Source organism: Apostichopus japonicus, chromosome 19 (genome assembly GCF_037975245.1).
Source record: "Apostichopus japonicus isolate 1M-3 chromosome 19, ASM3797524v1, whole genome shotgun sequence".
Classification (NCBI taxonomy): domain Eukaryota; kingdom Metazoa; phylum Echinodermata; class Holothuroidea; order Aspidochirotida; family Stichopodidae; genus Apostichopus; species Apostichopus japonicus.
In genome coordinates, this window is record NC_092579.1 from 30,911,422 (window position 1) to 30,932,318 (window position 20,897).

The window sequence follows — 20,897 nt, forward strand, 5'->3', positions numbered from 1 at the left end:
AAGGAACAAAGGACAAGGGAATAAGTGTTTTTGAAGTATATGAGGGGGGAAAAGGCAGAGTTTTTTTGGCAACAATCCAAGGGAAGAAAAGTTTAGTTTGATTCGAGATAGACAGGTTTCTGTACTCTCATGTATTTTCAGTAGCAGGCTTTCTTTTAATACGCTAGGATTATTCACCGTTACTTTTGGTACTTTTGCAAAAGTAAGTGCGTTGGAATACGTATCGTCTGATGATGTTCCACGTGGGTTTGAGTCTTTCTCAAGACATGATCTCACAAAGAGATTTTAAGAACTTTTGAATTGTTAAATTATAGGTGCCAGTGCTCGGATTCTCAGTGTTCAAATTCATTGTTTTAAATGAGGGCTGTAGGTCTATTTGGAAGCTAAAGGTGACTCTGCATGTTATCAGAAAAAAAAACCCGAAAAGAATCTTAATTACTTCCTATACAGAGTAACATCTCAAGAGCATGCAGTTTCAATTTGAAGGAATTTTGCTTTCTATGCCAGTTACGTTGCAAATGCGGGCGTACCTCAGTAAATTGTATCTTTTCATTATTCGGTAAAGCCTTTAAGTGGAACCTCTAGAGAATGTGCCGAATATTGAGATATTGTTGTGTGTATCTAAATTAGGACCTATCACACCCGTTAAACGTATACATTTGGCAATTTTCATATCTAGATATGCTGAATGTTTGGCTGAAAGTAGGGCAGAAGATGTTGTTGAATGTGCAACTGAATGTGCAGCTAGCTTCAGATTTAGCAGCGATTGGTTTAATGCACCGAATACTAGGTAACGATACGGTTTGCGCAACACTTACTTAGGCAACGTCGTGACTAAGCAAAGCACAGTGAAACGATTCATCACATTGAGAACAACTATGGATGGAAAAAATATCGTGTGTATCTGCTTGTTTTTCTGTTTATGATTGAAAATCAAACCATGCCTTGATTTGGGTTTGGCTGTGGTCTTTTGGTTAAACAGAAGTTTTTGCCTAACCAAGCCCATTATTAAAGTTACTACTATCCTGGGCCTAGTCTGTGGTGTAGGCCTAGGTATAGTTAGGCATGATAGGCCTACTAATAATAATAAGCATAACGTAGGACTAGGGTAGTCCTGAGGCTAAGACTTTAAGAGTAAGGCAAGGCAATGAGGTCGAAGTTAAGATGTTGTAGGCCTAGTATGCCTTGTGCAGTGAATGCATTCCCTGCGCAAACAAATGGTGTCAATTTTCTGCCTGCACAATTTCATTGTTATCCTAGGCTAGGCCTAGAAAATCCATGCATCATGGTATTTTTGCAAAACACTCTCTGCACAAAAATGTTTGGTCGAAATTTTCTTCTTTTTCAGTGCCTGCTGTTCATCAGCTTCAGGATATTTTATTTAGAGCATTTGCCTCAAGCCTACATGGAAACTCACTACTTATGTGGTACATGTTAATACCATATATCATGGTGGGCTCATAATTGATGCACTTAGTTAAGGATTTGATCATCGATGTTTATCAAGGAAAAATCCAAATCACTCAACTGTGTGTGTTTTTCATATGTGTGGTTCCTCAGAAATGTAATGATCTCAAAAAACTAATTATTCTGTGCACATGCAACATACAATTGAGCAGAATTTGACCACAAAATGTCTGGTATGTCAAGTTCTTTCATACCCCTAAATTGACACATAAGCTAACTAACTTTTGTGTAAGTATACATCAATTGACTCTGAATGTTGTTGCTATGCTCTGAGCCTCTAAGCTCAGACAGGTCAGATCCTAGAGAGTAGTGGTATATAATGCTGTGGTAATATGGGTAATTTTTAGGGAGTAAGATTTCCAAATCCCCAAAATATGTGCAAAGCTGGGGGGTCTGTTACAAGCTTAAAAACCACAAATTGATCAGCACATAGCTGAAATGGATTCAGACTCATGAAATATGTAACTCTGCTTTGCTGCAAAAAGTTTTGGTTGCCTGCTGTATCGTTGCTAGTGATATTTGAAGGTGTGTCAATTACGAAGGTGAGTCAATTATGAAGCCTTTACTATACAGTAAATTTGAGGCAGTAAGCCCAATAACGGTAATGAGGATCTCGCTGATTTTACTCAGCTGTTAGTTCTATCCTTATCAATGTGATTTCATCGATGGTTTGACCAGAATCTGCCAGAAATAAAGAGATTTATACTTGCAAAGGTTGGGAGTTAAAGTCTTTGAAGCAAGGAAATATTTCCCTAACTTCACGCATGCATTGAAGTTTACTGTATGATTCCACTAAATGGCTGAAATAATCCATGAAAGTGTCTCAAAATACACTAGTTTCACTGAAAAATTTTGCCATTTTTGTTTGGACTTTGTAGATTAAAATTGCGATTGAAAAAAGTGGTTTCAATTTGGCTAACAAACACAGCAACTACAGTGGCAATCAGTCCAGCTGTACACAGATGTATAACACAGTACGTGAATCTCGGGAACACACAAAATTACTATATTTTACCATACAACTACAGTACTCTATGCATCCAGTGTAACATTGGAGAAGTTTCTGCAGTGCAAAACTGAGCTACTTATTTCTTATAATATATGATATTTAATCCAGGACAAAGAGATACGTAGCCAGCAGTGCTGTCTGTATTGTAGAACTGTTAGTTCTTTACAGTGACAGGTTGTATATATGCAGTTGCAAGACTTAGGCACCTCTGTGCTATGCACCCATCACATGCATTAAGGTACGGGCTGTAAGTAATTTGTCAGAATTGAAAACTTGTACATGTATGGCAAAATATAAATACTTCAGTTATTCACTGCTATCCTTTACTGATACTAAATATGCTAAACATTGTTTATCCAAAAATATTGCAGGATTAAATTTAGCACTACCTTTAATCCAGTCCTTGTAACACTATATCCAGTACTTCCTACCTGTGATTCCCATATTTTATCTGATGGGAGAAAAGAGAACAAGTTTTTGCGGTCTGGGGAGAGGACTATGTATAAGGGTTCCCCCTCCCTATTGTCAGAATATGGGTTTGAATGGTACTAAAACTGGTAACAGATTTGAAATTAAAAGGTGATATGCTACATATACAACCAGAATGGTTGAGGTAGGCCTAATGTTACATTAGAGCTTTGTTACTTTCCAGTATGGCTGTCCAATGTCCACTCACCCTTATTCTCATCAAGTCACAAGTCAATTGTTTTTCAAGTCAAAACACACTTTATTTTATTATATTGTAAGTCAAATTGCAAGAAATATATGAAATAAACAATATGTAATCATGAAACATGACATCACAATAAGAATACCTTGACTGACCAGCTACAGTACTAACTAGTATTATATTCTGTGTGTATTGGTGCAACCACCATTACTACAGTATATACTTAGGCAGTTGTTATGTAAGGTTGGCGTTGGCTCTGATCAACCTGATCAGATTTTAATCACATTTGGATTGCATAAGTGGATAGGAGATTATAAGCATTAGAGTATTATGCCATGTGTTGAAATGTAACCCATAATACTCTATATATTAAATACTAGTGTTTACACGGGTCCAAAAATCGGGAACCGGGTACCCGAGAGCCGTTACCCGTCGGGTATCCGGGTACCCGGGAAAAAATTGTTTACCCTCGTGTATCACGATTTTCAAGAAATTACATATTAAATGCTATAATAAATGAATTATATTCTCTACTGACAATGTTTTCATGTTCAAAAACGTATGTTTAAGGTAAGGTATTAAACCTTCCCCAATAATTTCTATTTGCTTTTTTTCTGTCATAAACTTGTTAATTACTTAATATAATTAATATAATAAGTAGTAATGTTGTTAACATCGCACTGCCGCCGCTGATTATGCTTGCTCTCCACGTCTATTTGATCAGACCATAAAATATCCCTTTAGGCTTTAGCTCAGTTGTTACTACTACTATCTATTATGCAGGCCCAGGGTTCGCATTAGCCGCGAGATTACGCGATTCGCGCAATTTGATCGCATTTGAAATACACGATTAGTAAAAAGCCATTTGCGATTATTATATTTTAGTTATCCCGTCTACAATCCATAAACATGTCGTAAAAGTACTTGTCAGCCTTTCCTTCTATGAAATAAACGAATGAATAAATAATAATTTCTTCCACATGGTAGCCTAACATCACACTAAGTCAATGCATGAGAAATCTAGCTAAGCCTAACCATCTGTTTATTCGTTGAAATTTTGACGCAGTTATAAGATATCCATGGAAGTTGGAACACATTCATTATTGCTGTTACGTTCGACCACATGGCTGCATAACACCACACTAAGTCAATGGGGTAATCTAGCATAGCCATTTGTTTATTAGCTGAAATTGTGACGCAGTTATAAGATATCCATGGAATACTTCGTTATTGCTGTTATCTTCAACCACATGGTAGCCTAACACCACACTAAGTCAATGGGAAATCTGCCTAACCGTAGATTTGCAATTTTTTTTTTTAAATCACACATTGCGTAGGATTCGGGTAATAAATTAGGAACCGGGTAGTATTACGTCGGGCGGGTACCCGGGTACCCGGATAACCCGTGCAAACACTATTAAATACATAATATTCTAAATGTTGAAATGCAACCCATAATACTCTATATATTAAATACATAATATTCTTAATGTTGAATTGTAACCCATAATACTCTATATATTAAATACATAATATTGTAATGTTGAAATGCAACCCATAATAGTACTATATATATTATGGGTTGAAATGTTGCATGAAAAAAACTCTTATCTTTCATTTTATTCCAGGTTATCAGAGTTCAAAGTCCAGCTGGGACCATACGAATCAATGTTTCACTTTCTGTAACACTTTACAAATTTTTCCCTATGGTAAGTATTTCATGAAATTTGACTTAAGATTTGTAATTAACAGAAATTGTTCACCTCTACTTTTGCATTGTTGCAACTTAGGGAAAGATTGGGTGATAGATGGTTGATATTTTATAAATTAGCAAATATGGAATGGTGATTGATATCATATAAATTTGGCATCAGGTTGGTGGTATACTGTGTGTAATGACTAAAGGTTAAGTGTTTGATATGTAAAGGGCAGTGGCTACATAATGATGGTTAATATGATAACTAAAAGATTAGTGTTAACTCTTTTACGAATGCAAGGGTTGCATGTTGGTAGTTGATATATAAATGGCTACATAACGATGATTGTTATGTAAATGTCGAAAGTTCCTGTTTGAAGTTTAATATCATTTCAACTCCCAAAGGTGTTTAAATGTGTAATAATAAGTCATCATTCCTTTAACATTATTGTACAAGATGGGTTGATTTAAATGGCCACAGAGTTGTGGTTAATCCAAATGTTGAACTACATAATGGTGTTAGGTATCTTCAAATCATGAAGTGGTGGCTTTTAATGAGTCATCAAGTGGTGGCTTTTAATGAGTCATCAAGTGGTGGCTTTTAATGAATCATCAAGTGGTGGCTTTTAATGAGTCATCAAGTGGTGGCTTTTAATGAGTCATCAAGTGGTGGCTTTTAATGAGTCATCAAGTGGTGGCTTTTAATGAGTCATCAAGTGGTGGCTTTTAATGAGTCATCAAGTGGTGGCTTTTAATGAGTCATCAAGTGGTGGCTTTTAATGAGTCATCAAGTGGTGGCTTTTAGTGAGTCATCAAGTGGTGGCTTTTAATGAGTCATCAAGTGGTGGCTTACAATGAATCATCAAGTGGTGGCTTTTAATGAGTCATCAAGTGGTGGCTTTTAATGAGTCATCAAGTGGTTGCTTTTAATGAGTCATCAAGTGGTGGCTTTTAATGAGTCCTCAAGTGGTGGTTTTAATGAGTCATCAAGTGGTGGCTTTTAGTGAGTCATCAAGTTTTGGCTTTTAATGAGTCAATGCATCATGTGTCTGATGAATTAAATGCTCTTTTTTCAAGGTTGCAGATTCATGTGGTATACCGTTGGATGGATTTGAACTGTTCCGAAACCGAGATAAATCTGATAAGCTGAAACGAAGTAGCAAGGTGACAATTAGGTCTGCAAGTTTAAAGTGAGTAAATTGTCTTACTATATCAGTATATCTGCTCATTCTTCAGGACACATACCAAATATTGGGGAGTCTATGCAGGGATTGATTTATCTGTTATGGCATTGCATGTCTTCAAATTGCTTTACAAGTGCAAAGTTGCATAGCAGTTTTGTAAAAGGAAACATAAATCTAAGTTGTATTGTCTGCTGTCATGGACATATATAAACTGCTGCTGGAATAAATCTGAGTTGGTTTGTACTCTACCATAGACATACATCTGGCTATCTAGTAGACACGTCTGCATAAATCTAAGTTGTATTGTCTGCTGTCATGGACATTTGGATGTAAACTGCTGAGCCTGGAACTTTAACCACTGTTGTTCATTCACCTTCATAATCTTAAGAATTCTTCTGTAGGAGATTACAAATTACATCAGTTATTGATAAATTGACATTTTGTTTTCTTCTTATATCGCAGACATGGAGACATGTTATATCTCATTCCTTGCAAGTCTCCTTCTGTTACGCCTGATTCATCCAGTGAAGAAGTAACACCATTATCCACAGTCAAGGAAGATGAAATCGATATCATCTTAGCAAAAGAAGATGGCAAAATAACGAGATCAAGAGATGAGCAGCTGTGAGTCCATCTTGTTGTACAGCAGCATCTTGTTATGTTAATTAGTCCTGTAGGTTAAAATAAAATTGTGTTAATGCCAGAAATATGAAATGATAATTTCATTTGAAATTCTGCTGTTTTAGAATTAGCCCTAGATAGAATATTGAAGGAGAGACAAGAGTCTGAAGGAGTACCTCCTGATGTTGATGATTACCTCCTTCCCAAAAGTAGCTTAAAAGAATATTCCATGGCATTCATACTTAATTCTAGAAAGAGGAGAATATTAATATACCACAACTCACCAAAGTCTTATAGAACTCTCTTAAGCACCATTTCTGTAAAAATACTAACAAGGATATGGCGTCATTATCCCACCAATGAAAATCTAAAGTAGTTAGCGCAGTACTATTCAAACTAGATTGGAAACCGTCTCATATGAATTATACAACAGTTTCAGGAACCAAGTAGATTATTATGTTAAAATTAGCACACTTTTCTCTAGAAGTATTTGATTATAACAACTGCCTTCATTTCCTAGAAGTAGCTGGTTGCATAAATAACAAGCATCTGCCTTGCCAAGAAGAAGTGTATTGAGCAATCCACAAAGTGAGATATCACATTGTAAAAACACTTACATGAATAACTGCTTATGACAACAACAATTTTTAAAATTCCTGAATGTCCCACTGAACAAAACACACCATGACTTTTGACCTCAGTTTCCATTGTAACTATATATTTTGACAATATTTTATTTGTGAAGGTTACAAGTCTATTCAACATTTTGTTCACAACAAAAAGTCTCTTTTCGCTTTGATTGACCTTGATGATTCATTCAGAAGGTCATCAAAGCATAATTCCCTAGCACAGGGCACCTCCACACTAAACTTGAAGTAGTTATTGAACAAATACGGCCAACTTTTCAAAGAATAGATGTGCAAGCTAGTTAGCATTATCAGTATTTTCACAGAAGTGATGTTGTGGGTATAGTGTACATGCTCAGCTGTGTTTACAATTTTAACAAAGTGAACGGATGAAGTCGCACTACAAGGGTTATGAATAATTCATGAGTCGGTTGATTTTTTGTGGTTATTTAACTTTTCATGTTGATAGACCTTTGATCTGAGCAATTTTACCATGAGCTAGTTTGCATGATCATTAAGTCTATATTAACGTGCTGTCAGAAATCTTGTTGTGCAGAATATGAGTGTTCTGTTGCGTGTGGGGACTGGCCTCATCCTTTGGTGTATTAGTATAGAAGTCAGCAATGTACCATGTTCGATGCTTTACAAGACCTCTGATCATATACCCAAAGATTTGCTTATTGATACTTGACTACTGACTTTGCATGTGATCTCAGTTACCATGGTAATAACATAATATGAGCGCATGTGACATACTCTTATACCTGTGAAGGTTGCTAGTCAATTCAAACTTCCCCTTATATGGAGTTATAGCAAAAAGTCACTTTTTAATACTTGGTAGTAATACTCGGTAGAGTTTATAATATTGCTAATCAAATGCAAACCAGCCAAGTTGTGTTTGTACTTTCAGCATTTTTGCATTGGCGTTCAGCCAATGATAAGTTTCCTGTACACAGTTTTCGGTTTTTGCTTTCTCTTATGAGTTAGTTATCCAATGTAAGAGGTACAAGTTTCCGTTCATCAGACTTTTTTATACTTAATTTATGAGTTGCTAAAATGTTGAAATATCATTCTATTCACTAGCCTATGTCAACTTGTTCTGCATATAGGCCCACAGTATTTATAGGGTTCTAGGCCTAGTAAGTATTATACTACTGTTTGACTAGAACTATTGCAAAGGTTGTTTGCCTTCAGTGTAAGTTCTCTGTGCTGCTGGATTTACGACGATTTCACAAGGTTTTTGGAACATGGCAAGGAAATACTGTTTTAAGTCCTGTTCTGAATAGAATTAGAGTTAAGCAAAAATGTTGTGATTACCGACACTTTTGTCCTTGTTACATGGTGAACTGATCGGTATAATCTCTTGCTACACTGCATGTGATAAACCACACGTTCACGTTCCTTCGGAGTATCTGGGCTTGTTTGGAATGAAAGTGTTGCAAAACATCGAAGTGTAAATTTGCGTCTGTAAACGACACTAAAAGTCGCGACGTTTTTGCCATGTCAGCCTTGACATGCAGGCACTGTAGCATTGAGAAATGAAAGAAAAATGGTGGAAAGTTAAAAAAAAAAATCTGTGTAAACTTGGGGACACTTTAAAGTAAACAGGTTTTTAGATTTCTTCATTCTTGTATAATATTACAGGCATGTTACTTTTGTTTCCTTTCTAGGTGTCGTCATGGTGCCAATGCCAAATGTGTGCACTGTGTCCCACTGGAGGTATCTATCTTGTCTGTTATTTTAAGTGTAATCATTGATTAAGAGCATAATGTATTCTATGCAAGAAAGCAGAGCTGTAAGTCTCCAGTGAGTATGAGTAAAGCTATGTAAGTCTTACCTATATGTTAAACTGGGTTTCACAAAGTCTAACACTATATATTCAAGAAAGGAACGTTGACAGACATTTGATACTTGACAATGTAGCTTCCTTGTTGTTATTAACTTAATGTCACTTAGAGTGGTCAGTTAGAGTGGTCAGTTAGAGTGGTCAGTTAGAGTGGTCTCCTGTCTCTGTGTGTTATCAAGCTCTGATGTTTGAAGTTCATATGTGGAGAGTCTGTTGAGATGTACAGTGCAGTTGTTAGGGACTGATTAGGTGATGCCTCCATTAAGAGAAGTTTCAGTAGCTTTACACAATCCTTATGGAACTTGAGTTAGTACTAACTACAATAGTTTGTACTGATCTGTTGACTTTTCTTCCTCAGCCGTACAATGAGCAGTACCTCCTGGAGCATGATCCACCAATCAAACATCTATCATTTCATTCCCATCTTAGAAAGCTGATGGGAGGAGTTGACAAGTAAGGACATCTCTAGAGTAAACCTGGTTAGGATTGACTTTTAATGATTGTATTACTTTCAATATTTCTCTCAGTAAACTGAATGATTCACAGCTCTGGGGCTATCTTTGGGGTTTTTGTGAATCTTTGTGAAGGTTGCGTAAAGTATGAAAGAATTGCCGATGGCTTTCATAAGAAAGTTGTTGCAAAATGGAAAATACTAATTTTAATGTCCTTTGTTCTGTCAGGTTTGCAGTTTTGCCAAGTTTCAGATCTCCTGATAAATTTCATTGTTTGTAGACATTGACAACATGCATGTTTTAGTTGTTAATAGGTTTGTACTTAATAACATAAACAGAATGCAATATAGAGGTTTGCAGCCAGAGATTTTAATGTTCTTACTGATCTGTCAGCTGGTCACTAACAGAGCTTTGTTATAACACGTCTAATTTCAGAGGAAAGTTTGCACTTCTGGAAAATCCAAATTGCAAGATAAAGCCTGGTTGCACAGAACATGCTCCTTGGCCAGCTGGCATTTGTACCAAGTGCCAACCTAGTGCAATAACACTGGACAGACAGGTGAGTTGATCATATCTCACAGCTGTCTTATCATACACATTCCGATGTAATAGAATGGTATTGCAATATAAGAAAGGTGAACTCACATCAATACCTTTCAAAATCCAAATCTTTGTGGAAAACTGCATAGGAAACAAGATTCTTATGCAGACTAGTACTGTTATGAGTTATTCAGTTTATGAATTGCGGAAAACTATTCTGAATAGATAAACAGTTGGTGATTGATGCAAACTCCAGTTAAGAAGAAGACAATGATCTATGCAGAACTTTGATGCTGATTAGGTAAACAGCCATTTGATGCTAACTAGGTAAACAGCTGAAAATATGTACAGACATTTGATGCTAACTAGGTAAACAGCCAATGATATGTACAGACATTTGATATTACCTAGGTACCATGCGGTTGACAAAGTAGATCCATTCCTTGTTATTATTAATAGCCATACAGTTATCAAGGTTAATTGCTGCTTTTCTGATCTTAACTTTCTTGTTAGTATTATTAAACATCCATGGAATTTACATGGATTGCTGCCATGCCAACCTAGTCCTATTTGCTACTATGAATATTCATGATATTGACAGAGATTGCTGCTGCCATGCCAACCTAGTCATATTTTCTACTATGAATATCCATGATATTGACAGAGATGGCTGCTGCCATGCCAACCTAGTCCTATTTGCTACTATGAATATCCATGATAGTGACAGAGATCGCTGTTGCTATGCCAACCAAGTCCTGGTATGAATATCCATGAGTTAGCATAAGTACATTCATGTTATTGTCTTTTCCTAATCTCTATTAATTCCTTACTGTCTCTCTTTCTCTAGACGTTTAGGCATGTGGATAACGTGATGTTTGAAAATCCCAAAATGTTCGACAGATTCCTTGATTACTGGAGAAAGACTGGAAAACAGAGGATTGGCTTTCTCTATGGTAACTATGAAGTACATAAAGATGTGCCTCTTGGTATAAGAGCTACTGTCTCAGCTATTTATGAACCACCTCAGGTAAGATTATTTGGCTTCCTCTATGGTAACCATGAGTTACATAAAGATGTGCCTCTTGTTATTAGAGTTATATTCTTGCCTATTTATAAATCATAGCTTGAAATATCACAGCTAACTCATGGCAGTGATGATGTAGATAAAGATATACTTCTTGGTATTTAAGTATAGAGGTATTTCACTCTCAACTAGTTAAGCCCCCCTACCCCTTCCCCCCCCCCAGGCCTCCCACCGAAGGTGTATCATTGGATAACTCTATGGCAGTGAGGTAGAGGTAAAAAAGATGTACTGCTTGGTATAAGAGCATCTTTCTCAACTATTCATGAAGATCATTGGCTTCTACTACAGCAGGTCTGATGTAGATAAAGATTCTACTTTCTACATTATCAGCTACTTCCCCCTCCCACCCCCTCCCACCTCCCCCTCCCACCTCCCCCTGCCCCAGGTCATATTGTTGACTACCTCATGACAGTTATGATGTACACAATGATACATTGTTCCAGTGTTATTCTCAGTTATTAATTTAGTTATTTTGCTTTCTTGAACAGGTTGGAACACCCAACAGTCTGGAATTGATTTCTGATGACAAGGATTCAATTGTGGACTACATAGCACAAAGCCTCGGCCTTGTAAGGGTAAGTCTATAACCTGTAAGTCTATACCCTACACAGTTAAGCTCATTTGAAGAACACTTTCCATTGAATTTGCAAAAAATTTGTTGTTCTGTACTCCACCACTAAGGGAAAGACAAGGCATTAATTTAATACCTAGAGTAGTTGTACACACCAACTGTTTGCAAAAAATAGCATTGCGTTAAGTTTGAGGTACACCACAGACTACAGAATGTGGGCAAATTAGGAGCTGTTAAATGTTTTGAACCTCAAACTATGGATATTTATACATCAGGCTTGATTAGAATGCAACCAAGGTCAAACCAATGGCATAATATTGTGCTTAAAGACAGGTTGCACTTAAAACTAGTATACTGTCGTGTGAAAGCTAACAAGAACTCTTTATTACAGTGTGCTTCCATTCAATGAGGTAACATTAATTTAATGAGACACACAGCCATGGAATGAACTGGTTCCTGTACCCTTATTAACAACATACAAAGACATTAATTTAATGAGACACACAGCCATGGAATGAACTGGTTCCTGTACCCTTATTAACAACATACAAAATGGAATGTAGGTGAGAGATGTGGCTGTGGATACATGTCAAAGACATCTTCAGAAAGATATGTCACCCCCATTAAAAACTATCATTTAGTACTGTGGATACCTTTCAAAGACATCTTCAGAAAGATATGTCACCCCCATTAAAAACTATCATTTAGTACTGTGGATACCTTTCAAAGACATCTTCAGAAAGATATGTCACCCCCATTAAAAACTATCATTTAGTACTGTGGATACCTTTCAAAGACATCTTCAGAAAGATATGTCACCCCCATTAAAAACTATCATTTAGTACTGTGGATACCTTTCAAAGACATCTTCAGAAAGATATGTCACCCCCATTAAAAACTATCATTTAGTACTGTGGATACCTTTCAAAGACATCTTCAGAAAGATATGTCACCCCCATTAAAAACCATCAGGTAGTATTGATAGTTTGAGTACATTATAAAACTTCCACGTATGACAGGAGGAACAAAGTTTTGTTGCATCAATATTGTGATGCTTTGTAATGCATAAATGTGTAGCTTCATTGAGCCTGTTCTCTGTCTTCTCAAAGCAACATATAAACACATGACTATGCAAATCAATGCTACATGAGAAACTCATGGATGTGCACAATCAATGCTACGTGAGAAACACATGGATGCGCAAATCAATGCTAATGAGAAACTCATGACTATGCAAATCAATGCTACATGAGAAACACATGGATGCGCAAATCAATGCTACATGAGAAACACATTGATGTGCACAATCAATGCAACATGAGAAACTCACGACTATGCAAATCAATGCTACATGAGAAACACATGGATGTGCACAATCAATGCTACATGAGAAACACATGGACATGGTCAGCAGAGCTCAACTGTTTGGCAGGCTTCCAATTTGATATAACATGTTAGTGACTGGACCTTTCAAAGATTACAGTAAACAGAGAAAACCTGTCAGCCTGTGTTATTCAGCCATGTTGGGTTCCAACCAAAATATCTCCTGTTACCCTGCTTATAGCATCACATCCAGTCATACATTAAACTAACGTGTACAGTCTTTGACAGGTTTAGTCTTGGATTATTACATTGCAACCTTATGGATTCTTTGACTACTATTATTACTTACTAGGTGGGATGGATATTCACCGATCTCTTGGCTGATGATCTTACTAAAGGCACTGTTAAACATGTCCGTAACCTGGTAAGTATGTTAGTATTTTCACGTATTTTGTGTAATTTATTATAAATTTATTGTGTTTCTTGTATGATGCCCTCACCAAACTTCATATGATGTATAATGGTGTGTGTTGAAGTATGCATGCAAAGGTTATAGTGATTTTTTATATCTTAAAGGAGACATAAACCCTGGGGTTTTGCAGTGACCTCATAGTAGAGGCTAACAATCTTGCACCCTCTGTGAAATAACTAGTCAAAACTGCCTTTCCACAAATTTCCAAGTATTTTTTCACACCTACTGTGTTGGCATCCATTATGTTAATTTTAATAACGAGAGCGCTCCAAAATGATGTCATCAAGCCACATCATAAGTTTAACAATTCCCCTCTCTGCTAAGAATTGCAAAATGCCAAAGTGCCAAGCATTTGGTTGTGGGGAGGAAGGAGCAGGGAAGGGAAAATGATATTATGTTATTCTTGGTGGGAAAGGTTTCCAGAGAAAAGAGAACGTACAAAGCATTAAGCTTGCTCCTCCGTCCGTCACAGTACTGTTACTAGTGTCGGTAGTACCAGCATCAGAGTAACTGCCAGTGTGAGTCCGGAATGTGTTTCAGAAGAACATTTTCTTTTTTCAATGTGGTGTAATTACAGCCGTCATAAAACCTGTGATATTTAACAAAAAAGACACACATTTACACTCGAAAACTATTTCTTCTACTGTTAAAACCTTTTAGAAATGTATTGTAAATGAAAAACAGACTTTTTATCTAACAATATATTTCTTTCTTTTTACTTGTGCAATTGTAAGTATTGTTTGAATTGGCAACACTTTTTCTGTTGAAATGCTATATGTGGCTCCCTTACGTCACAAAAAGTTGGAATTAAAACAAACATGGCGAATGCCCATGGGTGACAATTAAATCAATTTTTAAGGTTGAAAGAAATATTTTCAAACATTCGTGTTGCTTCTGTCGAAAAGAGCATTCTGCAACACGGTAATCTCTAAGCAGAAAAAGGCTAGGGTTTATTTCTCCTTTCAAGTAATTTATGGTCCTCAGCATAGTTGTCACACAACTGTATAGTCATGTGTGTGTTTAATTCTGAATAACCTATATAGCTCTAAGGGGTTGTGTGTTTTTGTATACTGTGCAATGCTACCTCCAGACAGTTATTCTGTCAGATGTTGCTCATTCTTGGGATGTGTTTCTCTTTTGTTTCTTGCTTCAAATTCACCTCAAACAGTTGTTCTCTAAATTAACGTTGGACAGTTGTCAATCTTGGCCTATATAGCTCGATAAGTCATGTGGAACAACAATTTCTCTGCACATTGGTTAATTCCTTTTTCTTGAGGCATGAAAAGATGACTTTTTGGAGAAAAGATTCCTTTTTATCTTGTCATGTTAACACTAAACCATTGTTCTGTTGATGTGATTTAAGGAATGCAGCAATAATAGCTAGTAATGAAGCTTAGTGTTATTACTAGTGTTTACACATCTTCAATTATAGGAATCTCATTTTCTGAGTGCTGAGGAATGTATCATGGCAGCTGACTTCCAAACAAAGCATCCCAATCCCTGCAGATTGTCAACAGATGGGTCATTTGGATCAAAGTTTGTTACCTGTATTGTGACTGGTAAGATCATCTGGGTGACACTTGTAACCAAACTCTCAAACTAGCTATTTATAACTCTGAATGCTGTAAAGTTTGTAATCTCTCAGGTAACATCACACAGGGTTATGTCAAGACAACCAACACTCCTTGATCAAATATTAGATGTTTGTTTGTAAAATTAGGATGCATCAACTGATATTAACTTTATTATTTGTGTATTGTTTGAGCATTTTGACTAAGATAAACATTCCTTATTGGCACAGTGACTTCTAGTTGATTATAAGAAAGAACCTTTGAAGTTCAGTAAAAGACAAGCTGACCCTCTATCTCAGTAAAACCTCTGAAACAAACTGACACTCCATCAGACCCTTAGGCAAGCTGACACTCCATCTTAGTAAATACCTCTAAAACAAAGTCAGTAGAATAGAAGACCCTAAGGCAAGCTGACACTCCATCTTAGTAAAGACCTCTAAAACAAACTTACCCTCCATCTCAGTAGAACCTCTGAAACAAGCTGACACTCCATCTTAGTAACGACCTCTAAAACAAATTTACCCTCCATCTCAGTAGAACCGCTGAAACAAACTGACCGTCCATCTCAGTAAAGACCCTTAGATAAGCTGACCCTCCATCTCAGTAAAAGCTCTGAAACAAACTGACCGCCCATCTCAGTAAAGACCCTCAGACAAGCTGACCGCTCATCTCAGTCGGAGTGATTGCTGTTCTTATATACATGTCTTGTAGTTTCCTGAATTATTCACCTCTACTCCAATTGTAGCTCTAACATTGAACAAAGGTGAAATTTGTGTTTGTATTCTCAGGAGACTCTTCTAAACAGATTCACACAGAGGCTTACCAGGTGTCCAATCAGTGCATGTCATTGGTCCAAGATAACTGTCTGGTACCAACCAAGGATGCTGCCGAATTAGGTTACATCAAGGAATCTACTAGCCAACAATATGTACCTGATGTCTTCTATTCTGTGAGTACATAGTCTTCACTAGTCACACAGCTTTAAGGCAACAATACTTCAGAGTACCATGTTATTAACAGGTACCATGTTATTAGCACCATGTTATAAGTACCATGTTATTAACAGGTACCATGTTATTAGCACCATGTTATAAGTACCATGTTATTAACAGGTACCATGTTATTAGCACCATGTTATAAGTACCATGATATTAACAGGTACCATGTTATTAGCACCATGTTATAAGTACCATGTCATTAACAGGTACCATGTTATGAGCACCATGTTATAAGTACCATGTTATTAACAGGTACCATGTTATTAGCACCATGTTATAAGTGCCATGTTATTAACAGGTACCATGTTATTAGCACCATGTTATAAGTACCATGTTATTAACAGGTACCATGTTATTAGCACCATGTTATAAGTACCATGTTGTTAATAGGTACCATGTTATTAGCACCATGTTATAAGTGCCATGTTATTAACAGGTACCATGTTATTAGCACCATGTTATAAGTACCATGTTATTAACAGGTACCATGTTATTAGCACCATGTTATATGTACCATGTTATTAACAGGTACCATGTTATTAGCACCATGTTATAAGTACCATGTTATTAACAGGTACCATGTTATAAGCACCATGTTATAAGTGCCATGTTATTAACAGGTACTATGTTATTATCACCATGTTATAAGTACCATGTTATTAACAGGTACCATTTTATGAGCACCATGTTATAAGTACCATGTTATTAACAGGTACCATGTTATTAGCACCATGTTATAAGTACCATGTTATTAACAGGTACCATGTTATGAGCACCATGTTATAAGTACCATGTTATTAACAGGTACCATGTTATTAGCACCATGTTATAAGTGCCATGTTATTAACAGGTACCGTGTTATTAGCACCATGTTATAAGTGCCATGTTATTAACAGGTACCATGTTATTAGCACCATGTTATTAACATGTTTGTGTAACTATTTGCTCCTTCCTCTATCTTCCATTTACAGCAAACAGACAGTTATGGGAATAAATCCAAACTACTAGCAAGGCCTTTACCAGTCGAGTTTTTACTTGTTGATGTAAGTTTGAACCATCATCCGTTGTTTATCTGCATGTCGTACAACATGATGTTCTTTATTGGTATATCTAAGCTTACAGAAAACTTGAATTACCCTAAGGACTGCACACAGAAGCATAGTGATAGAGTTGATAGAGTGATAGAGTTGGAAAGGTTTCAATAGAATAGATACATTTTGCACTTCAAATGATTTTGTGAATTTCTACAAGTGGATTTTATCTGCTCAATTGTTACATTGTGGATATCCCCAGACACATTTATGTTTCTATGTTAGGTTACAATATATGTTTTTTCACATTTTGTAACATATTTTCTTACGTTACAGGTCCCAAGTGCATTTGCTTTGGAACCTCTCCAGAGTTTCAACCCTCTGACAACCAAGGAATTGTTTCCTATTGAGAATCGGTCCGATGTGGGTGATATACAAGACATGTCTTCATTGGCTAAGTACATGAAACAGTTCACAAGTGATGAGTTTCTGGAAGCCATGCTTGATTTCCATCTCCTGATTTACCTAGCTTCAATGGATGTGTATCCGTTACGTGTAAGTATCTGCAACTCTTCCTTTTAGATTTATTTTATTTCTGATGAGTTTATGGTAAGCCTCGTATAAGTTCTCTGAGCTGGAAATAGATCATTTGTTGATCATTGAGTAACTTTGAAATGGTTTCAAAGAACAAAGAATATTAGTGTTCATCTTAGTGTAGGTTTTAGTTGTAAGACTTGTCATGTAGTAAGGGCATTTACAGTAAGGGCATTTACAAATACTATGTCATTGCCTAGACAAACATTCCTCCATTTTAGTTTCCTTGCAGGAGGAAACGGGATCTGTGTTATGGTGCTGGCATGTGTGTGTTTTATGTATGTGTGTGGCACATTGCTTGTAAACAAGATATCTTGTATGTACATGTTCCTGATTGATGTTGACAAGGCTAGTGTTTATAGTGGAGGCCAAAGGTTATTTGAGGCAAAATGTGAAGACTTTTTTAACAGCATATCTCAAGGATGGAATCTTGAATGAAGACCATGTTCAGTATGAGTGGATGAGCCCTACTGTTTTCATGGAGGGCAAAGAGTACCAAGCCTTGTTGTGTTAGTCAATGGAGCTTAAATCACAGTGCTCAATAGTGTTTCTATCTGTCTGTCAACATCAGTTATAATAAGGGTATTTGTTAGCAACTCATTGGCTGAATCCTGAAGAAAGTTGTTGTTGCACATGTTATTGGCTTCATAGATGTGTATGCAAAAGATAATTTGAAGTCATAATTTGAAGTCAAAGCAGGTCAAACTATGTCATTCTTAAAAAAGGCTTCTTCTTTTAGAGTTTTATGTTGATCTGGATGGAACTTTGTGGAAAGGGTTGGTTGGTGAAGGGACAAAATTGTTTTACCATCTCTCCTAGAAGATTGCTGACATTGTCAATTAACAATGAATTAATAAACAATTCAGTTTCCCAGGGACACAATAAACAGTACAGATAGGACCTCAGAGATAATCTCGCGGATGTGATGAGAAACCAGCAATTTACCTGCAGCACTCCATGTCATTTACTAGTACCACAGTTCTTTGTTCAACCAGTCTTGGTTTCATCCCTTTTCATAATATTGCCCATCAATAAGTGAAGGTCTGAGTGGATGTCTTGCTCAGTTGATATACTAATGGAGTTTCAAACCAAGGCATGTACTCTGCTGGTAACAATTGTGGAAGGTTTTTATTGCTAGCTAAGGGTTATCACAGTGTTTGATACTATTACATATCAATAAGGGAAGTATGCATTTATGATGTTATATCAAATTTGTAGGGTTTACTTTAGTCACCATTCATTTATTGGTCGTTTATTGCCAGGTCAAGCCACAAGTCAAACTCAAGGTCAATGTGACTCACATTGCCTCCAGTCAACAACATTTGATGTTACCTAAGGTTGTGCAATTAGTAACTCACAAATGGGATTAGACATAAAACATGAGCTTGAAAGGCAAACAGATTTGTCATTACACAATAGATTTGATAATCATTTAATATTGATTTCTTAGGATCATATGGATCCCCTTCTTGAGGCTCTAAAACACCGAGATAAAGAAACAGTCCAGGCATGGTCAAAGGGAGAGCAGTGGCTGACCGTTGAACATTTTATGGACGCCCATGATGGTAGGTGGTATTTTGTTTGTCAGACAATATTACAAGGATGCTATCAATTTCTGTAGAGGTCAAAGGTCATTTGAGGTCAACAGAGGTCAAAATCTGAAAACTTTGAAAACACAATTCAAAATGTAAAGATTAGGTGAACTTCGTACTTGATATTTGGACCCATTTTATTTATTTAAGGTCAACAGAGGTGAATGTCTAACCCAGTTATTTTAGGTGTGTGTAAATCTCAGTAAGAAATCTTTGTGGTTACAATCATTACTGTTTCTAATTAGTGAGATATCAACCATTAAGACACAAATCGATCACACTAAAACATTTTTGTGGTTACAATCGTTTGGCTGTTTGTTATTAGTGAGATATCAACCATTTAGTTGTATACAGATATTTGGTGTCCCACAAGTTTCAATTTGTTTGCAAAATCTGAAGTTAGTGTCTTCTTTTTAATGATTTTTGTTGAGTAAAAGTTTTGAGTACCTCATTTATCTATGCTTAAAATGATATTACTTCATATTACATGATATGCTCATTGAAATGTCTCAATACTTCATATGTTCTCACAGGCACTACACACAGTGGAGGACCAAGTAGCACAACAAACTCACAGCAATATAGTGTTGGATCTTGGACATGTTCCCAGTGCACATACATCAATGCAGTCACTAGAGGTACTTGTGAGATATGTGATGGCCCACGGAGATGAAGGAAGTGCATATACATCAATGAACTCACTAGGAGTAATGTGAAATTTGATATGGGCCACAGAGATGATGGCAGTGCAAATACACCAACCAGTCACTTGGGAGTACTTGGGAGACATGGTCCACGGAGATAAAGACAGTGCAGATACATCAATGAACTCACTAGGAGTAATGTGAAACATGATATGTTCCACGAAGATGAAGACAGTGCAAATACACCAGCCAGTCAATAGGAGTAATGTGAAATTTGATATGGGCCACAGAAATGATGGCAGTGCAGATAAACCAGTCAGTCACTTGGGAGTACTTGGGAGACATGGCCCATGGAGATAAAGACATTCCAAATACACCAGTCAGTCACTTGGGAGTACTTGGGAGTCATGGTCCACGGAGATAAAGACAGTGCAAGTACACCAGTCAGTCACTAGGAGTACTTGGGAGTCATGGTCCACAGAGATAAAGACAGTGCAAATACACCAGTCAGTCACTAGGAGTACTTGTGAAATATGATATGAAATGAAGAAGATGAAAATACAAGTTGTGAGATATGTGATGGATTAGGAAAAATAAAGACAGTGCAAATGCATTAATGCACACATTGTGTACTAGACAGATGTTTGAGTGGTGCTGATTGCAGATGTTAAGTAATATTAATTGTTCATTGTGTGGCCATGGTACATCTTACAGTAAGTTTGAAACCACCAGGCACATATAGATATATTTATCCATGTAGCTGGTTTCATTGGAACTTCACATTTGCTGGTACTTCAGTCTGACTATCTGATTACAGTTCATTGGCTTTTTAAAATCAATTTCCATCTTCATTGCATTAAATAAAAAGTTTTGAAATTCATCTTTGTTGCTTTTAAAGCTTCTCTC

General features: G+C 36.6%; 1 protein-coding gene across 1 annotated transcript; it reads left to right on the plus strand.

Moving 5' to 3' along the window:
- Positions 1 to 776: 776 nt before the first annotated feature.
- Positions 777 to 20,871, plus strand: LOC139960022 (nuclear protein localization protein 4 homolog). The gene is made up of 16 exons (XM_071958031.1): positions 777 to 896; positions 4,775 to 4,855; positions 5,920 to 6,032; positions 6,489 to 6,650; positions 8,944 to 8,992; positions 9,478 to 9,572; positions 10,007 to 10,130; positions 10,959 to 11,138; positions 11,684 to 11,770; positions 13,442 to 13,513; positions 14,994 to 15,120; positions 15,921 to 16,081; positions 17,102 to 17,173; positions 17,498 to 17,716; positions 19,206 to 19,320; positions 19,881 to 20,871. Exons 1-16 carry the CDS (start codon positions 879 to 881, stop codon positions 20,018 to 20,020), a joined length of 1,815 nt encoding a protein of 604 aa, XP_071814132.1. The 5' UTR covers positions 777 to 878; the 3' UTR covers positions 20,021 to 20,871.
- Positions 20,872 to 20,897: the final 26 nt, after the last annotated feature.

Excerpts from the sequence above, each read along its gene's own strand:
- LOC139960022 (XM_071958031.1), top strand. Across the intron at positions 6,033-6,488 it reads ATTAGGTCTGCAAGTTTAAA|ACATGGAGACATGTTATATC; the intron begins GTGAGTAAATTG and ends CTTATATCGCAG. Across the intron at positions 17,717-19,205 it reads TGGATGTGTATCCGTTACGT|GATCATATGGATCCCCTTCT; the intron begins GTAAGTATCTGC and ends TTGATTTCTTAG.